This window comes from Natrix helvetica (assembly GCF_964273705.1).
Source record: "Natrix helvetica genome assembly, chromosome: Z".
NCBI lineage: Eukaryota > Metazoa > Chordata > Lepidosauria > Squamata > Natricidae > Natrix > Natrix helvetica.
In genome coordinates, this window is record NC_138554.1 from 27,438,505 (window position 1) to 27,454,475 (window position 15,971).

A 15,971-nucleotide genomic window follows, 5' to 3' on the forward strand; every position below is an offset into this window, starting at 1 on the left:
TAGGTATGCTTCTATTATGTGGTTTTTAAATAAATTGTTGTCATATTTAATGTTTTTAACTGTATCTCATTTGCCCAGAGCCACATGGCAAGTAGGAAGCTATATAAATTGAAAAGCACAGTACTACTTTATTCTTTTCACAAAAGTAGGAAGCTATATAAATTGAAAAGCACAGTACTACTTTATTCTTTTCACAAAAGTAGGAAGCTATATAAATTGAAAAGCACAGTACTACTTTATTCTTTTCACAATACAATTGGGATTACTTGGTGGTTTTTGAACTGAGATCAACCTTATTGTCTACCAACCACGCTTGGTACTTTTCCAAAGGTCAATTAAACAACATGCTTATGTCAGAAAAAAATCCACTGCTTTTCCAATGAACTCAGAATAATGCATTCCACAAAGGTTCAGCCATTCTTCCCGTAACTTACTCAATTTTGAAACCATTTCTTCTTGTGTACTTTTCCACCCAATAATACAACACCGTTTTGGGACCAGCTCTGAATCTGATCTTATGATGTCATTGTCTCAAGGAATTGAGTCAATCTATTTCTATCTCTTTTCATTTACAAGAAATCACAACTATATTGGAATTTTGATATGAATTGCCACAGTTCTGCAAATCCAGTATGTTGGCAGGAATTTTTACTTCTCTCTCCCCACTCACCCCTCGGAAATTCATTCTGTCCCCGGAGTTTGTATCTTCTGTATGCAAGGTTCAGAATTTTTCCACCACTATCACCCAATCTATATCAAGATCCTAATCCAGTGCCTAGAGGTGGTTAGGGTCTGAATGGAAAGGAACAACTCAACCCTTGTGAGACTGAATGTCTATGGATATAGAATTCTTTATTGATTAGACTCCGGTGCATAAGCTCATAATGTTAGATCATTATCGTAGTCATTGTAAAAATACATTCATCATAAAACATTAGATGCAACATTTAGTGATAGTCATGGATACTAAATAAGCTATTGACATAAATCATACTAGGATACTAAGTAAACAATATAATTCGTAAGATACAAGCAACAAAGTTATAGTCCTAAGAAGATAGGGAGATAGGTAATAGGGAAGATGAGACTAATGGTGGTCTTTCTAGATAGTTTGACAGAGTTGTGGGAATTAGTTGTTCAGTAGAGTGATGGCATGGGGGAAAAACTGTCCTTGTGTCTAGTTGTTCTGACGTGCACCCCTGCCCTATAGCCGTGATGGCTAGCCTATGGCATATGTGCAGGAAGTGGCATGCAGAGCCATCTCTCTGGCTGGTCTTCGCGTTTCGGGGGGGGGGGGAAGAAGACATAAATAAAATAGTTTCAACCATCTATTTGTGGGAGATTTTGAAGAAGGTTTAACTAATTCGAATATAGTTACAAACTTTATGGAAATTATTTATTTATAGTTTGAGGTTGATTTGGACTGTGCTTGATAGTGAGTGATCGTTCAGATGCTTCTTGTTTCTGTAGGATATGGTGTGCTTTTGTTTCTTTCACAGTTATGCAAAGCCAGAACAAACTATGGCAAACTACAAGGCAAAGGAAGAAAAGGATGTGGTCAAATACTTTAGTGACGTTAACTTCCCTCTCTGAGGAGAAGGGGAAGCCACTCTGTACCTTCTCTCCAGCTACCCCAGCAGCATAATGGAGTATCTTCGATCACTCTTTGGGAGCCTACAACAGGCTTTGGTTAGTGGAATCCTGTCATCTCTCAGGCTTGGGAGGGATCCAGAACCTCTGGCTTATGTTAAGTGGGTTTTCTGGCTTCCTGTACTAGTAGTACCTATTCAGTGTTTCTTTTCAGGATTTTGTTTCCTCATTCACTACTTACCTTTTTGGAAATGAACCTCATCCAGGAGCAGAAGAGGTAGGAAGTGGAAGGGAGATGAAGGAATGCAGAAGCCAACATGATTCTGAAGTGGAGACAACATACTCCGGGTAACAAGAATCTCATGTGGAATAATTGTTTCTGTTGGAGTTTGTCTGGTAGCTCCGAGGTGCAGTGACCTCTGGAGTAGAATTATCTCTGACCTGCAATTGGACTTATTTGTCCTTACCCTCCTGCCTTCTTCTGCAGGGATGTTTCTCCAAGAGAGGAATTGAAGGTCACTGAAGGTCCTTTCACAGTGGAGGTAGGTGTTGGTTAAGAGGAGGTGGAGGAAAATCCTGCTGTGCTCCACCTTTCCTTCAACAAAGCCCTTTCTTTTCAGATACCCCCACTCAGTGAGGAGACCCAAAGAACATCAGAAATTGCGGTTACTGGTGATCAGGCAATGGAGTCCTTTCTCAGATCTTCCAACTTTCCCAACAGTTGTGAGGGACAGGGAAAATCTGAACAAAAGTTCTCAGGTGACTGAAACTTCTGGAATGTTGGTGATGCTATATTGTGAGGAATGGGAGATTCTATTGGTTCTGGGTTTTTTTTTTTTTTTTTTGCTAATGGATTTTCGTTATTCTTTCCCTATGGACTTTAAACAGCATAGATGATAACATTAAATTAAACTAGCATCTGTCTTTCTCCATGCAAAAAAACTATGTCAGACAAAAACATAAAATTTCTGAAAGACACAAAGTGAAGTAATTATACTTCAGTTTTGGTCGACAAGATGTAAAAAAAAATGTGGAGACTCTAGAAAGTGTACAGAGAAGAGCAACAAAGATGATTAGGGGACTGGAGGTTAAAACATATGAAGAATGATTGCAGGAACTGGGTATGTCTAATTTAATGAAAAGAAGGACCAGGGGGAGACATGATAGCAGTTTTCCAATATCTCAGGGGTTGCCACAAAGAAGAGGGAGTCAAACTATTCTCCAAAGCACCTGAGGGTAGAACAAGAAGCAATGGATGGAAACTAATCAAGGAGAGAAGCAACTTAGAACTGAGGAGAAATTTCCTGACAGTTAGAACAATTAATCAGTGGAACAGCTTGTCTCCAGAAGTTGTGAATGCTCCAACACTGGAAGTTTTAAAGAAGAGATTAGATAACCATTTGTCTGAAGTGGTGTAGGGTTTCATGCCTAAGCAGAGGGTTGGATTAGAAGACCTCCAAGGTCCCTTCCAACTCTGTTATTCTATTATGTTCTATTCACTTAAAGAAATTGGAAGATTATATATTTAAAAATATTTGAAAAATTAACATAACTAAAAGGTACTATAATGAAAAGTTGTATTAAAACATCTTTAACATTTTTAAATTATGAGGAGACATGAGCAAAGACACAGTATTAACTGAAATGGCCAATGTTTTCCTACAATTTTTCTTCAGTGTCTACAAACGTATTCAAAAGTCAGCTGAACTTGAAAGATTGCCCTGCTAATGTGGATTGTAAAACAAGCTTGCACAATCCCCAGAGCTGTATACTTCTATTTCCTGTCCTTGTCTGTCTGTATGTATAGGAAGTTGTTTTTCAGCTGTGAGTTTTGCACATGATCTGAAATATATCTGCATTTATTGACAAATCCCTATGACTTCTATAAGGGGCTGAATGGTTTTAGACCAGTTTATTATTCTATTTTATCATTGCATAATTTAATAGGAGTGGAGAATCTAGATTTCATAGTTTTCACTTGTAATCAGTTTCTCATGTTGGTTTTCTCCCATCATTTTCTGAACACACTCACATACAACCCATTACAGAGGAAAGGATTAAACAGCACAATGATGTTTCATCACAGATAACAATAGGATCTGGGAGTATCCTCTTTCTTTAGCATTACATTTATCTTAATTTATATTTTTCTCGGAGCTCAGGACACCAGAAATGAAGGGTCCCTGTCATCACTACACAAAAATTGGGAGATGAATTAGGTTAAGATTAAAAATATATCTGAGGGAGCCACATGGCCTAGTGTCCAAATTCTTCACCAGTGTCATTGATTCTCGAGCTATGTGATTCAGCTTACACTGAAGAATGCTGAAAATTATATATGCATAATTATATTGGCCAATGTATATGTATCTGCATGTATACCACTTTGTTACCGTGATTTGACTTTAAATGGTCCTCTGTAATTTCAGATTATCTTGTGATTTGACAAAATAAATTGTCAAATTTTCCTCTCAGCTCTGAATTTTTAAAAATGAATGTATTAGCATGCTTGAAAAGGGTAAAATAGGTTTTTTTCATATATAGCAAGAATATCATGTAAGAGAGATGATTTCTATCCTTTGTTGTTCTCTATGGTATGTTCTTCGGCTCTTCTTGAGTTGGCTTTTGACTTCCATAATTTCCAACTAATATGGCTTTTTATTACACTAGCTGTGAATTATGTTAAAAGCTAACACACTTGGCTGGGAAAGGCTAATATGAAGCAATTATCCTGTTTTTAAAATGCCCAGAGATAGAAGAACATTTATTCTATATTCTGCTTAATTAGGACAGTATTAATTGGCCATACTAAATCAGAATATTGAAACTACTGTATAGGTAAAAGGAGCAGAGCCCCAGTCCCAGAAAACTGCTTTAAATTCTTGGATGATCAGTCTTGGGGAAAAACCCAAGATCAATTATATTCTTTCTTACTTTTGTCCCACAGTGTCTTCTGTATGCCTCAGTGATACCCCTGAACTAGAATCAACCACACCTATGACTGACAACATCAAACAGTCCCCCTTTGAGGCACCAATCATGACTGGGAGATTCTATCAAAGAAAATCTGAAGAATCTGCTTTGGTGGAAGTTGCACAGGAAGACATGATAGAAGAGTTGGAAGATGCCGTTTGTAGTCAATATTGTAGTCAATTGAAGCCAGATGAACTTTTGGCAGAAAGAAGAGAACTTGGGCAAATGGAAGAGGCAAGAAAGACAGAGATGAGTCAGGAAGCAGAACAAGGCAGAAATGTATTAGCTGAAGAGATTGAGCAAGAAGCACCAAATTGGGCAGCATCTGTAGAACAAAAAAGAGGGCCTGAAGGGACAGGGTGGACTGGGGAGATGGTTCAAGGTAGTATGGAAGAGAGGGTTGAGATGGATAATCAACAATTAGAGGTTGAGAAAGAGCAGGAAGAAGAAAAGGTGGGTGAGAAAGTGCAGGGAGAGATCACTACAGCAGCACTAAACCAGGCAGAAGATAAGGTGCTTGAAGAGGAAAGAACGGTTGGAGAAAGCCTTCTATGGGATGAAGAAGAAGCAGAAAAAATCACAGATGATCAGGAGAAAGAGTTGGGAAATATGTTGTGGAATGAGGGAATTCAGCAAAAGCTCCTAGACTTAACACAGCATAGAGAGGAAAAGCAGAGAGGACAAGAAGATGCAACGTGGAGTAGGGGGACTCAGCAAGATAGATTGGAGGAGATGGCTAAGATGGCAAGAGACCAGCAGTTAAATGTTGAGAAGGAACAGGAAGAAGATACAAGAGTGGATGGGAACAAACAGGTAAAAACAAGTGTGACAGCAGAAATTGAAGGAGACCAGGTGAAGATGCTAGAAGAGGAAAGGAAAGGTGGGAGAAGCTGGAATTTGGAAGAATGTTTAGGAGGAACTGAAGAGGGGAAGGAGAGAAAGCTGGATGAAGATGAAAGAGGACTAGAGGGAATCACTTGGACAGATAAACTTCAGTATGATGCACTAAATGTTGCAATAGTGAAGACCCAGGGTTTAGAATCTGGGGAGGAACAGGGAGAAGGCACAGAGCTGGACGCAGACCACCACATACTGAAGGAAATAGTAACAAAGAACGAAGAAGTTCAGCAACCACTACTGGATGAGGCAGAGATGGAAACAAGCCAGAAGAAGGCATTAGAGGGGGAAGAAAAGGAGCCCAAAGAAACAGAAATTATGATAGAGCGGGAAAAGGGGGAAAATTGTAAGCAGGGAGATTTATCTGAGAAAGCAAAGACAGAAGAAAATCTGAATCAGGAAGTAGAGGAATCTGTGAAAAATGAGATACATGTTACAGGGCAAAAACAGGAACAGCAAACAAGAGAAGGATGGTGGGAAAGTAATCGGGAAGAACAGTCCGAGGTATTGGTAGACACTTGTGATCTTAGTGTAGACATGCTGCAAGTGGCTGAGACTACATCAGACCAGTCGAATCAACTGGGAGAGACCACAAAGAACATGGTGTATCCAACCTCTCTTGATATAGACCTCCTGGCTGGACCCAGAGCTTTCTCACATGATGTAAGCATAATTACAAAGCAAAGTGGAGCATGAATATAGTCAGGAGATTGAAGTAATCATATCCATCTCTATTCTGCAGGTCACAACACTGGATAGCAGTGCCCAGAAGGAACGGGTGTTGCTACGTCGTAAGAGCTCCATTCGACGAGCACCCAGCTTGAAGAAACCAAAGATATCAACAGAGGCTCCAACAGAAGAGATAAAGATGGCTGAAGATGCACCATCTTTATTGGAAGTACCAAAGAGACAAAAACCAAGATTGTCTGGGTAAATCACACCACCGCATCCACTAGTAATTGAATAGGAGATGTTAGTTTTGTCATCTTGAATTTTGTCTTAATCTACCCATTTATTTTGCTTTTCCAGGTTTGGGCCTATGCACCCCAATATGATGGCTGAACTTCAGATGCGCCTGCAAAAGCCAAAGTGACTTGAGGTTCCAAGAGCTTTATCAAGTAATGAACTTGCATGTTTTTGGCTCTGTCATGGGTCAAGGCACCCTAACCAATAATTTTGAAAGCAATGGAGGCACCATCTCTATGTTCTCTAAAAACTGAATAAATTAGACGTCCATTCTAAATTAAATGGTTAGTGAGGAATCATTGTGTACCTTATGAATGGAAAATCTGAGAAGTATTGTGAGAATATCTCAGCAGATCTGATATCTTTATCTCTTCACCTGAAATGGGGAACTCCAGTATAGCTTTCATTCTATTCATAGCATACTTTGGAAAAACAAAGTAATTAGGTGGAAACGACCTAACAATTTTGGAAAGTTATCTTTAGATTCCATTATATAGTATGGAATCTATCCTCACCATGCAATCAATTTAAACTCATTCTATATTTTACAAGAATTCAGTGAAACTGAAACATGTCTGAAGAGATTACTGTATACATTGAATCCAACTGTGTGCTGATTAATGATAAGGGCTGAGCTATTATGATAGTATGTGGGAAAGAGTTTGGAAGACTAGATCAAGAGATACTGCCAAGGGAGCAGTCAGATAAGAGACAGTAGAGCCCTCATCTGGATAGTAGGCAGGGCAAGAGGCTCAAAAGGGACCGTCCCTAGTTTCTTGGCTATAAAGGAAACAGGAGAGATGTAATTTCAAATGTATAAGATTCTGTCAATGTAGCTTTACAATGAAGTACAATTAGCTCATATGGTTATGGTTCCTTCTGGTTTACCCCGTGAGGCCAACAGCTATAGTTTCAGAGGAGAACTGGCAGCAGACGGCATATACTATATTTAATCTTTAACTCATCTGTCAGAGTTTTCCCATATTGCCCCTCCCATCACAGTCTTTCTCCCTACCCAGATTAGGATTTAGGCAGAAGATTGAAAAGATAACAAATATCTGATTGATCTGTATTTTTACTTCCAGAAGAACATAGAGATGCTTGTAGGATCTTCTCCCAGCTAGTTTTCACCCAAATAACTTGGCCTAAGCTTGAATGTAATGCACTTTTGTGGAAAAGGCTTCAGTTGAGAGAACTACTTATTTTTGTTGGTCTTGCAATCATTTATTTCTCGTGTGAAAATGCTGTTCTCAGGCCAATGGCTACAGGACCACTTTCCTGGACCCAATTGAAGACATTATTACCTGTTCAAGCTTGGGAATGATGGTTTTATTTTTACTGTACTTATTTTATTCAACTTTAATTGCTTCTTTTAATTTTGTTTTTTCACCATAGTATTTTTACTTTTAATTGGTTTAAGAATAAGGTGAAATCCTTAATATTTAAGTTTAGTTGTTTTGTTATCTTTTATTGTATTATTGCAACACGGTAAATGTAAATAAAATAATGTATTATTAGTGCAATAAAATAAAAGGTTGCTAGCTTTGGCAGTCAACTGCCCTTGAACTTTTAAATAAATCAGTAAAATGCAGTTGTCAAACCATTTGCATGAAATCTTATCAGTAATTCCTCACAGGGAAATAATTAATGAGTGTTTTGTCATTTGCAAGTAAGCATTGGACAAATGAACCCTGGGGCAAAAAATTCTGCTGGATCCCTTTGACGTCTTCAAATTTCTCACTCATACTTGATGGAGCCCAAAGCAATATTGTACTTAACTGTTCCAAAGTTAGAGTTGGTTTTCCCTCTTAAGTGGGCAATAGCCCATGGTAGTTTTCAGTTGAGTGCTATCAGGTGGCCAATTCATTCATCCATTCTGGTGTGGTGATGATTTTGGAGGTGAGGTCAGTTTGGTATCTATTGGCCACTTCAGGCTGTGAAGGCAGTCTCTATATCCTATGACCCTATAAAGTATCTTCCAGAATTGTTCTGGTTTGGGCAAAAGGAAAGTCCTCTTTACATCTATCTCTTTAATCTAGAGATTGATGAATCTCCAGGGAGAGGTGTTGGCTCCTTCATTACCTCCCCAGGATCTGGGAAGAAACTCACAGTGGTTTTGAAGGAATTGTCTTTTCCTTTTTATCTGAGAATTTATTTGAAATTTTTCAATTGAGGTTTACTAATTAGAGAGTTGATATTTGAATTTTCTATCCCAACATTGAATCTGTCATCTTATTTAAAGGCAATGTTAATAATGAAACTCTTTTTGAATATTTCTACAAAGTCAAAGGTTATAAGCATAGCGCTACCCTCGCAAGGGCCGCTGGAGTCTGGGTTCTCCTGGCCCTCTTGGTATGGCTGCCAGTCCAACCTGGCCCCTCTCTGATGCACTTCTACTTGCCAGGGTCATGTGATGGGGTGTTGGTCAGCCTTCTCTCAGCAGGCAGGTCACAAATAGGTTGGTATTCAGGTGGCTGGTTGGAGCTTCTTCCTCTTCCTCTATCTTCGCTTTCTCTTGAACTGCCTGCTGGGCCCTCGTTCCACAGCCTCTGCTCCTTCGTTGTTTTCTCTCCTTGCTTCCTTTCACTCAAACTCTTCTCTCCCTCAGACTTGGCCCATAGAAGCTTCTGCTATATCCTATTCTCTTATTTTCTTCAGGCTTGGCCCACAGCAGCCTCTGCTATACTATTCCCTTATTCCCTCAGGCTAGGCCCACAGAAACCTCTACTAGATTATTTCCTTATTCCCTCAGGCTAGTCCTTATTCCCTCAGGCTAGGCCCACAGATACCTCTGTGTTAGATCGGGCAATGGATAAGCAGACACAGGCTAACAGTGCAACAGCTCTTTATTAACAGCAACAACAAGTGTGAACAATCCAGCAAAGACTGGGTCTGACAGCAGCCCTTTTATAGGGAGCGGTCAGACTCTCAGCCAATAGAATCAAACCTCTGTTCCCCCGGAACAGAGGACTTTGGTGGAAACCATACTTACTGTTGTAGATATCTAACACCCCTCCCCTTTTAGATGGAACAATCCTACTGGTGACGTAATCATGCAGGAAGGCAGGCTTTTGTGTAGCTCTGCCTGACCTGCGCAGTTCAGTAGGAGGGGTTCCTTTGGACAGGTCGGATGGATCTGTTTGCTCCGCAGCTCCACTTGGTGGAAGCTCCTGGAATCTTCCACAGGCCACGGCTGGAGTTTCTAGAGCCGGTTCGCTCGGAGCTCGCTGCAAGCCTGCAACACCACCAGATAAGTATTCCGGACAACTCGGGCTTCAGCTGACTGTAGGAGGAGTGAGCGGATGCTCTGTTTGGATAGGGCTTTGGCTAACTCGAGCAGGAGTTACCAGTGGTGGTCTAAGATTGGAGTTGGAGAGGTGGCCACGGAGTTGGTCAATGTGCCTTCTCCAATTCCTACCGTCCTCGAGCTCTAGAAGATAGGAGCGAGGGCCGGTGATGCCTATCACCATGGCAGGAATCCACAGAGTTCCCCTGGCATAGTTGTGGGCATATACTGAGTCCCCTCACTAAAATTCCAAATAGAATCTGGGGGTGATGGGGCAGAATAATTTGGGTGTAATGGGATCTTAGCCGGCGACCCATGAGAACCTCAGAGAGGCTTTTCCCAGTGATGGCACAGGGTGTGATGTGTTGAATTAGGAGGCAATAGTCAACCTGTGTTTGCCAATCTTCCGGGCCCATCCTAGAGAGGGCCTCTTTTGCAGATTGCACCATTCGTTCCGCCTGACCATTGGAAGCCAGATGGAATGGTGCAACCAGGGCATGCCAAATTCCCTGGGCTGCTAGGAAGGTCTCGAAAGGCATGGCCATGAATTGGGGGCCGTTGTCTGAGACCAAGACATTGAGCAGACCGTGCGAGGAGAAAAGTCTCCGTAGTACCTTGATGATTGCCTCTGCTGTTGTGGAGGTCATCAGGATTACCTCTAACCACTTTGAGTAGGCATCCACAACTACTAAGAAAGTTTGGCCATGAACTGGGCCAGCAAAGTCTATATGCACCCTAGACCATGGTGCTTGAGGACGCTCCCACTCCTTAGCGGGCGCCTCTGGGGGAGCTGTTCTGGACTCCTGGCACTGTGTGCAGGTAGCCACCCATTCTTCAATCTCCCTGCCCATGTTAGGCCACCACACATATCTCCTTGCCAGGGACTTCATCCTGACAATTCCAGGATGCCCTACATGTAAAGCTTCTAATACTGCAATGCGCAGTTTAGATGGAACAACGACCTGGTCCCCCCAAAGTAAGCAACCATTGACAACAGACAATTCGTCATGCTTAGAAAAATACATTTTGAACTCAGACACCACAGGCCCCTTAGGCCACCCCCTCCACATCCAGTTCATAATTTGTTTTACAGTGGAGTTTTTAGCGGAGTAGTGGGCCACATCGCTAGATGAGACAGGATCAGTCTCCAAACAGTCAATAAGCAGGACTGGTGTTTCAGGGGTAGGGTCTGCAAGGAGTTCTGGCAATGGGCAGCGACTCAACGCATCTGCATGCCCCAAAGTTGTGCCAGGTCAGTGCATCAGCCGGTAGGAATAGGCAGCTAAGAAAATAGTCCACCTTGTCATTCGCGGAGATAGTGACATAGGAGTTGGTCAAACCCAAAAGCGGTTTGTGATCGGTAATGAGTTCAAAATCCCGCCCATAGAGGTATTCATGAAATCTTTTTACCCCAGCCACAGCAGCCAAAGCCTCACGGTCCAACTGGCTATAGTTCCTTTCTGCAGTGGATAGGGTACTGGAATAAAATGCTATGGGGGGGGGGGGGTTCAGTCCCATTGGGCATGCGATGGCTGAGGACGGGTCCGACACCAAAAGGTGAAGCATCGCAGGTCAGCACCAAAGGCAGGGTCTGGCTGTATTGGACGAGGACCAATGCAGCAGCTGCCATTTTCTTCACCCTCAGAACTCTCGGGCTCTGCGGCCTCACGATGAACGTTGTGTTCTTTCGCGCTTCTGGAGCAGCGTTCTGGTGCTGCAAAACCTCGGTCGGTTTGAAGGCTGATTCTGATGTCCTGGCTTTGTCCAGGACGATATGTAAAGAGAGGTTTGACTGTGCCAGCAACCTCCTTTGCAGACTAATGTCCCATACGCCGCATATTATGCGGTCCAGAATCAGATTATCCAGATCCCTGAATTCACAGTATGCGGCAGCCTTGCGGAGTGCTGCCACATATTCACTTATCGTTTCGCCCTCTTTTTGATTTCTGGTATTAAACTTGTGCCGGCGAACATATTTGGACAGCTTCGGCGCATAGTGGGTTTTGAGCATTTGTTGGAGTGCGGACCAGGCAACCGACTGCAGCGGTGTTGGCTCTGACAGGTTCTTCGCCATCTCGAACACTTCCCGGCCACAGTACCCTCTAGGAAGCAGTCGAAGTGGAGCATAAATGACTCCCAGTGCTCGGAGACTGGGTCATACAGAGTCGGTGTGGCGTTCATGGCCATTCCTTTGTTAGCGAGGGCGATTTAAGCTTGCTGCTTGAAAATGGCTGCTTGATGCCGTGCTGAGCTCTGGGCTGGATAATTTGCTGGATTTTCTGTGCTCTTTTTGGTTCACCTAGTTGCCTTCTAATCCCATCCTCATCACCAGTGTTAGATCGGACAATGGATAGGCAGACACAGGCTAACAGTGCAACAGCTCTTTATTAACAGCAACAACAAGTGTGAACAATCCAGCAAGGACTGGGTCTGATGGCAGCCCTTTTATAGGGAGCAGTCAGACTCTCAGCCAATAGAATCAAACCTCTGTTCCCCCGGAACAGAGGACCTTGGTGGAATCCATACTTACTGTTGTAGATATCTAACACCTTGCTAGCCTATTATTCCCTTATTCCCTCAGGCTTGGGCCCCCTTCCTCTCACCTCCTCTCTCCATGCTTTCCCCCAGCAAGACTCTCCTTCCTCCCCTCCCACTCCTCCTGTCTTCTCCCCTTCCTCCCAAACTCTCCATTTACAAGTATAAGTAAGTGTAAGTATAATATTTATTGTCATGGTACTTAAATACAACAAAATTGGTTTTAACCTCACTGGTGCAAAATTATAACAGAAACGAAAAAAGAAAAAGAAAAAAAAAACTAGTGTGTGCATGGAGTGATTGTGGTTGTATTTAAGAGTCTGACAGCCGAAGGATAGAAACTATCTTTAAACCTGTTTGTTCGGCTGGCTATACTTTGATGTCTTCTGCCTGATGGTAGAAGTGCAAAGAGACACCGACCAGGGTGTGAATCATCTCTGAGTATCTTCCTTACTCTGCTAAAGCAGCAAGACAGCAATGTCATCCAGTGGTGTCAGAGGACAACCAATGGTTTCTTGTGCCGAATTGATCACTCTCTGTAGTGCCTTCCTGTCCACAGCAGTTAAACCAGCATACCATACTGTAATGCAATATGTAAGGACACTTTTTTTTTTGAAATTTTTTTATTGTTTTAATTAAACAAAAATACAAAAAAAAACATTCTTCATTACATCTTGTAGAAAGCATGTCGATTGGTTACAAATGAATTTCGTGCATTACTATACATCCTTCATATTTTTAATTTACATTTTAAAATCAAAGATCTTTATGTATTTTACCATCAATATACCATCATTCTCATTTAGCTGTAATTATTTAAATATGCTTTTATCTAGAATCATTTGCACTTGAAGACACAACCATCTACTGGCATTCATTAGCTATTCCTATAAACCTCCAATAATTACCCTTTTATAGCATATTCCCTTTTTTTTCAACTTACTATCTAAGGCTTATATCTAATTGCTTTTACCAATGCCAAGACATATAAAAATCATTAAACATTATCCATTAACATTTTCTTATTTTATTATAGTTATCTAAAGAAAAAAAAAGAAAAAAGATTTTTTTGGCATTTATATCACATCTTCTCCCCACCGACCCAAGAAAAATTACATCTTTATAATAAAGTCTAACCAAAAGTTTGTTAGTAGAGTTTATAAGTGCTTCCCCCCAAAAATTACATCTTTATAATAAAATCTAAACAAAAACATATTAGTGGAATTGATAAATCTTTTCTCCAGGTCACAATTTACAGTTTATATCCAAATTATTTTTACTAATTGAGATTATTACTTCATTTTTATTATTATTATTATTATTATTATTATTATTATTATTATTATTATTATTATTATTATTATTATCATAATTAATTATTAATTAACAATTTTTTAAAAGAAAACATTCTAAAAGTGTCTAAGAAATCCTACTTATTAATCACCAAAAGTTAACTAAGTTTTGAGTTATCAATCTTCATCATCAGCCTGTGTCTTTCCAGGAACAAAACTGTTTTATCTCTTTAGCCAGTTGTTGTGTCAATTCTCTTATAAACTTCTTTAAAGTTTTTAAAAACTTCTCTCCACACTTTTTTGCTTGAAAGATCTCTCATATAGTCTTGTTGCCCTTGAATTAGTATTAAATTGGCATGTCTTTAATTATCCAATGTCTTTCTAAAGCTGTTTCTCTTCTTAATTCCATCATCAAATCCATATCTTGACGGGGGGGGGGGGGGAGAGCTCCAGATCTTCAAGTATGTAATAATAATCAAATTCACTTTTCCATGTTCCCTCCTTTCCACTTTCACCCTTAGGTGCTCCATTATTAGGTTCATCTGTTATCTTGTCTTTATCTTCTATATCTTCACTCTCTTGTTTAATTTTTGAGGCTCCAGTCCCTTCATCTTTGGTTGAGCCAGACAATAATCTATCTAGCTTCTTATCAAACCTCTCAAATCCTTCCAATATCTTTAAAATTCCATCCAAAAAATCCTGGTAGCTTAGGGTTTCTTCATCTGTATATGAATGCATATTTCCCAGAAGAAAAGAAAAGTTTGAAATCCACTGCCACTCTCGCCTTCAATATCTCTGTTATGTATAATTTTTTTTTGTTTTAAAATTGCTTAAACATAAGGTCCTTTTAATTTTTTCAAGAAGAAAAAAGAAATGAGGGTTCTATCTTTTCTTTTCTTTCCCTTCCCTTGTCCAAAATATTCCACAAGGACACCTGCAAGAAAAACAGTTCGTGTCCTTGAGCCAGTATCAGTCTCTACAGACAAGCTGCAAACCCTCTAATTACAATGTCAACAAACTCAGAGAAAATAAAGCAAAGGATACTTTGTTTCAAAAGGAGAAAAAAACCAGGTTCTGGCTTCCGAATGGCAGATTCAACTTTCTTTTATTTGTATCAAGCTTAAGGAGAACAAAGATCTCTAAGTGTCTTTAATAAAATTTAATAGTCAGAAAGAGGAAGGATTATTAAAGTGAAAAAAGTTTTAGATCAGCCAAAAAATAAAGGTAGCACAAATTAGGAGAAAAAATCAATTCATTCACTTAAGAGGAGAAACAGGAAGCATTCCAATCACTTCAATCCACAAAACGCTGTTACATAGAAGAGGGGAAAAAACTTTCTAAGGCAGTCCAATAAAGATAAATTTCACCACTTTATTCTTTTGCTTAAAGGACTAATTTATCTTTTTTTAAAAACTCTTTGGGCAATCATTCTCAAAGAAAAAAAAATCTCACCAGCTGGACTCACTTTCACTGCCTTCTTTCCGGAGCCGTCTCTGACTTTGTCAGCCTGGGGGCTGTCTGTTTACCGCTGGCTTGGAGAACTTCCCTTGGATCAATCAGGGATTTTGCGGTGTCCATGAAACCAGCAAGGATTTGTCTTCCTGTTACCGTCTCTCCGGGATGGTTTAGGTCCCTACGGACCGTGCAGCAGGTAAAAGAATCAATGGCGGTCTCGGACTATCGAGACCACATGTTGTGTCGTCACGACGTCTGGCTCGTTCTTCCTGTGAGGACACTTTCTATGGTGGACCGATAGAAAGAGGTCATTAGCCATTGTTCCGCCTGATTTTTTCACAGGACTCTAAGGAAATGAAGTCTCTGTTGGGCCTTTCCAATCATCAGGGATGTGTTGTTTTTCCAGGTGAGATCTTGACTAATAAGCATTTCCAAGAATTTAAAAGAGGAAACCCTCTTCACACAGCCCCCTTCGATATACAGTGGGGCAGGTTCCTCTCTGTGCTTCCGGAAATCTAGCACCATCTCCTTTGTCTTACTAGTATTTAGATGTAAGTTGTTTCTTGAGCACCAAGCGGATACCTTCTGGACTTCTTCCCAGTTATGATATCCAGCACTGTTGTGTCGCCTGCAAACTTTATTATGATGTTGGATGGATCAGAGGATATGCAGTCATATGTATGCAACGAGTACAGTTATGGGCTGAGCACACAGTCCTGAGGGGAGCCTGTACTGAGCTTCAGTGTGGAAGATGTAAAGGACCCAACCCTTACTGTTTGTGGATGATCTGTCTGGAAGTCTTTGATCCATTTACAAGTGAGGGAAGGGAAATTCAGGTCAGTCAACTTTTCAATGAGAATTCCTGGTAAGATGGTGTTAAAGGCTGAGCTATAGTCTACAAAAAGCATTCTGACATAATTCCCAGATTTCTCAAGGTGGCTCAGTGCAATATGTAGAGCAGTGGTGATGGCATCCCC

At 40.7% G+C, this 15,971-nt stretch overlaps 1 protein-coding gene across 4 annotated transcripts in view; it reads left to right on the top strand.

Annotated features, from left to right (window-relative positions):
- The window catches only part of APOBR (apolipoprotein B receptor), a 9,363-nt gene extending 1,342 nt beyond the window's left edge, over positions 1-8,021 (top strand). For 3 of the 4 annotated variants that reach the window (XM_081971158.1, XM_081971157.1, XM_081971156.1), the window contains exons 2-8: positions 1,500-1,689; positions 1,805-1,938; positions 2,078-2,132; positions 2,211-2,349; positions 4,538-6,123; positions 6,203-6,390; positions 6,490-8,021. In XM_081971158.1, the coding sequence (XP_081827284.1) occupies positions 1,645-1,689; positions 1,805-1,938; positions 2,078-2,132; positions 2,211-2,349; positions 4,538-6,123; positions 6,203-6,390; positions 6,490-6,553 (2,211 nt within the window). In that variant the 5' untranslated portion in view covers positions 1,500-1,644 and the 3' untranslated portion in view covers positions 6,554-8,021. The remainder of the gene's footprint in view (positions 1-1,499; positions 1,690-1,804; positions 1,939-2,077; positions 2,133-2,210; positions 2,350-4,537; positions 6,124-6,202; positions 6,391-6,489) is intronic. The other variant, XM_081971159.1, reaches the window with a different exon arrangement.
- The last annotated feature ends 7,950 nt before the right edge of the window (positions 8,022-15,971 follow it).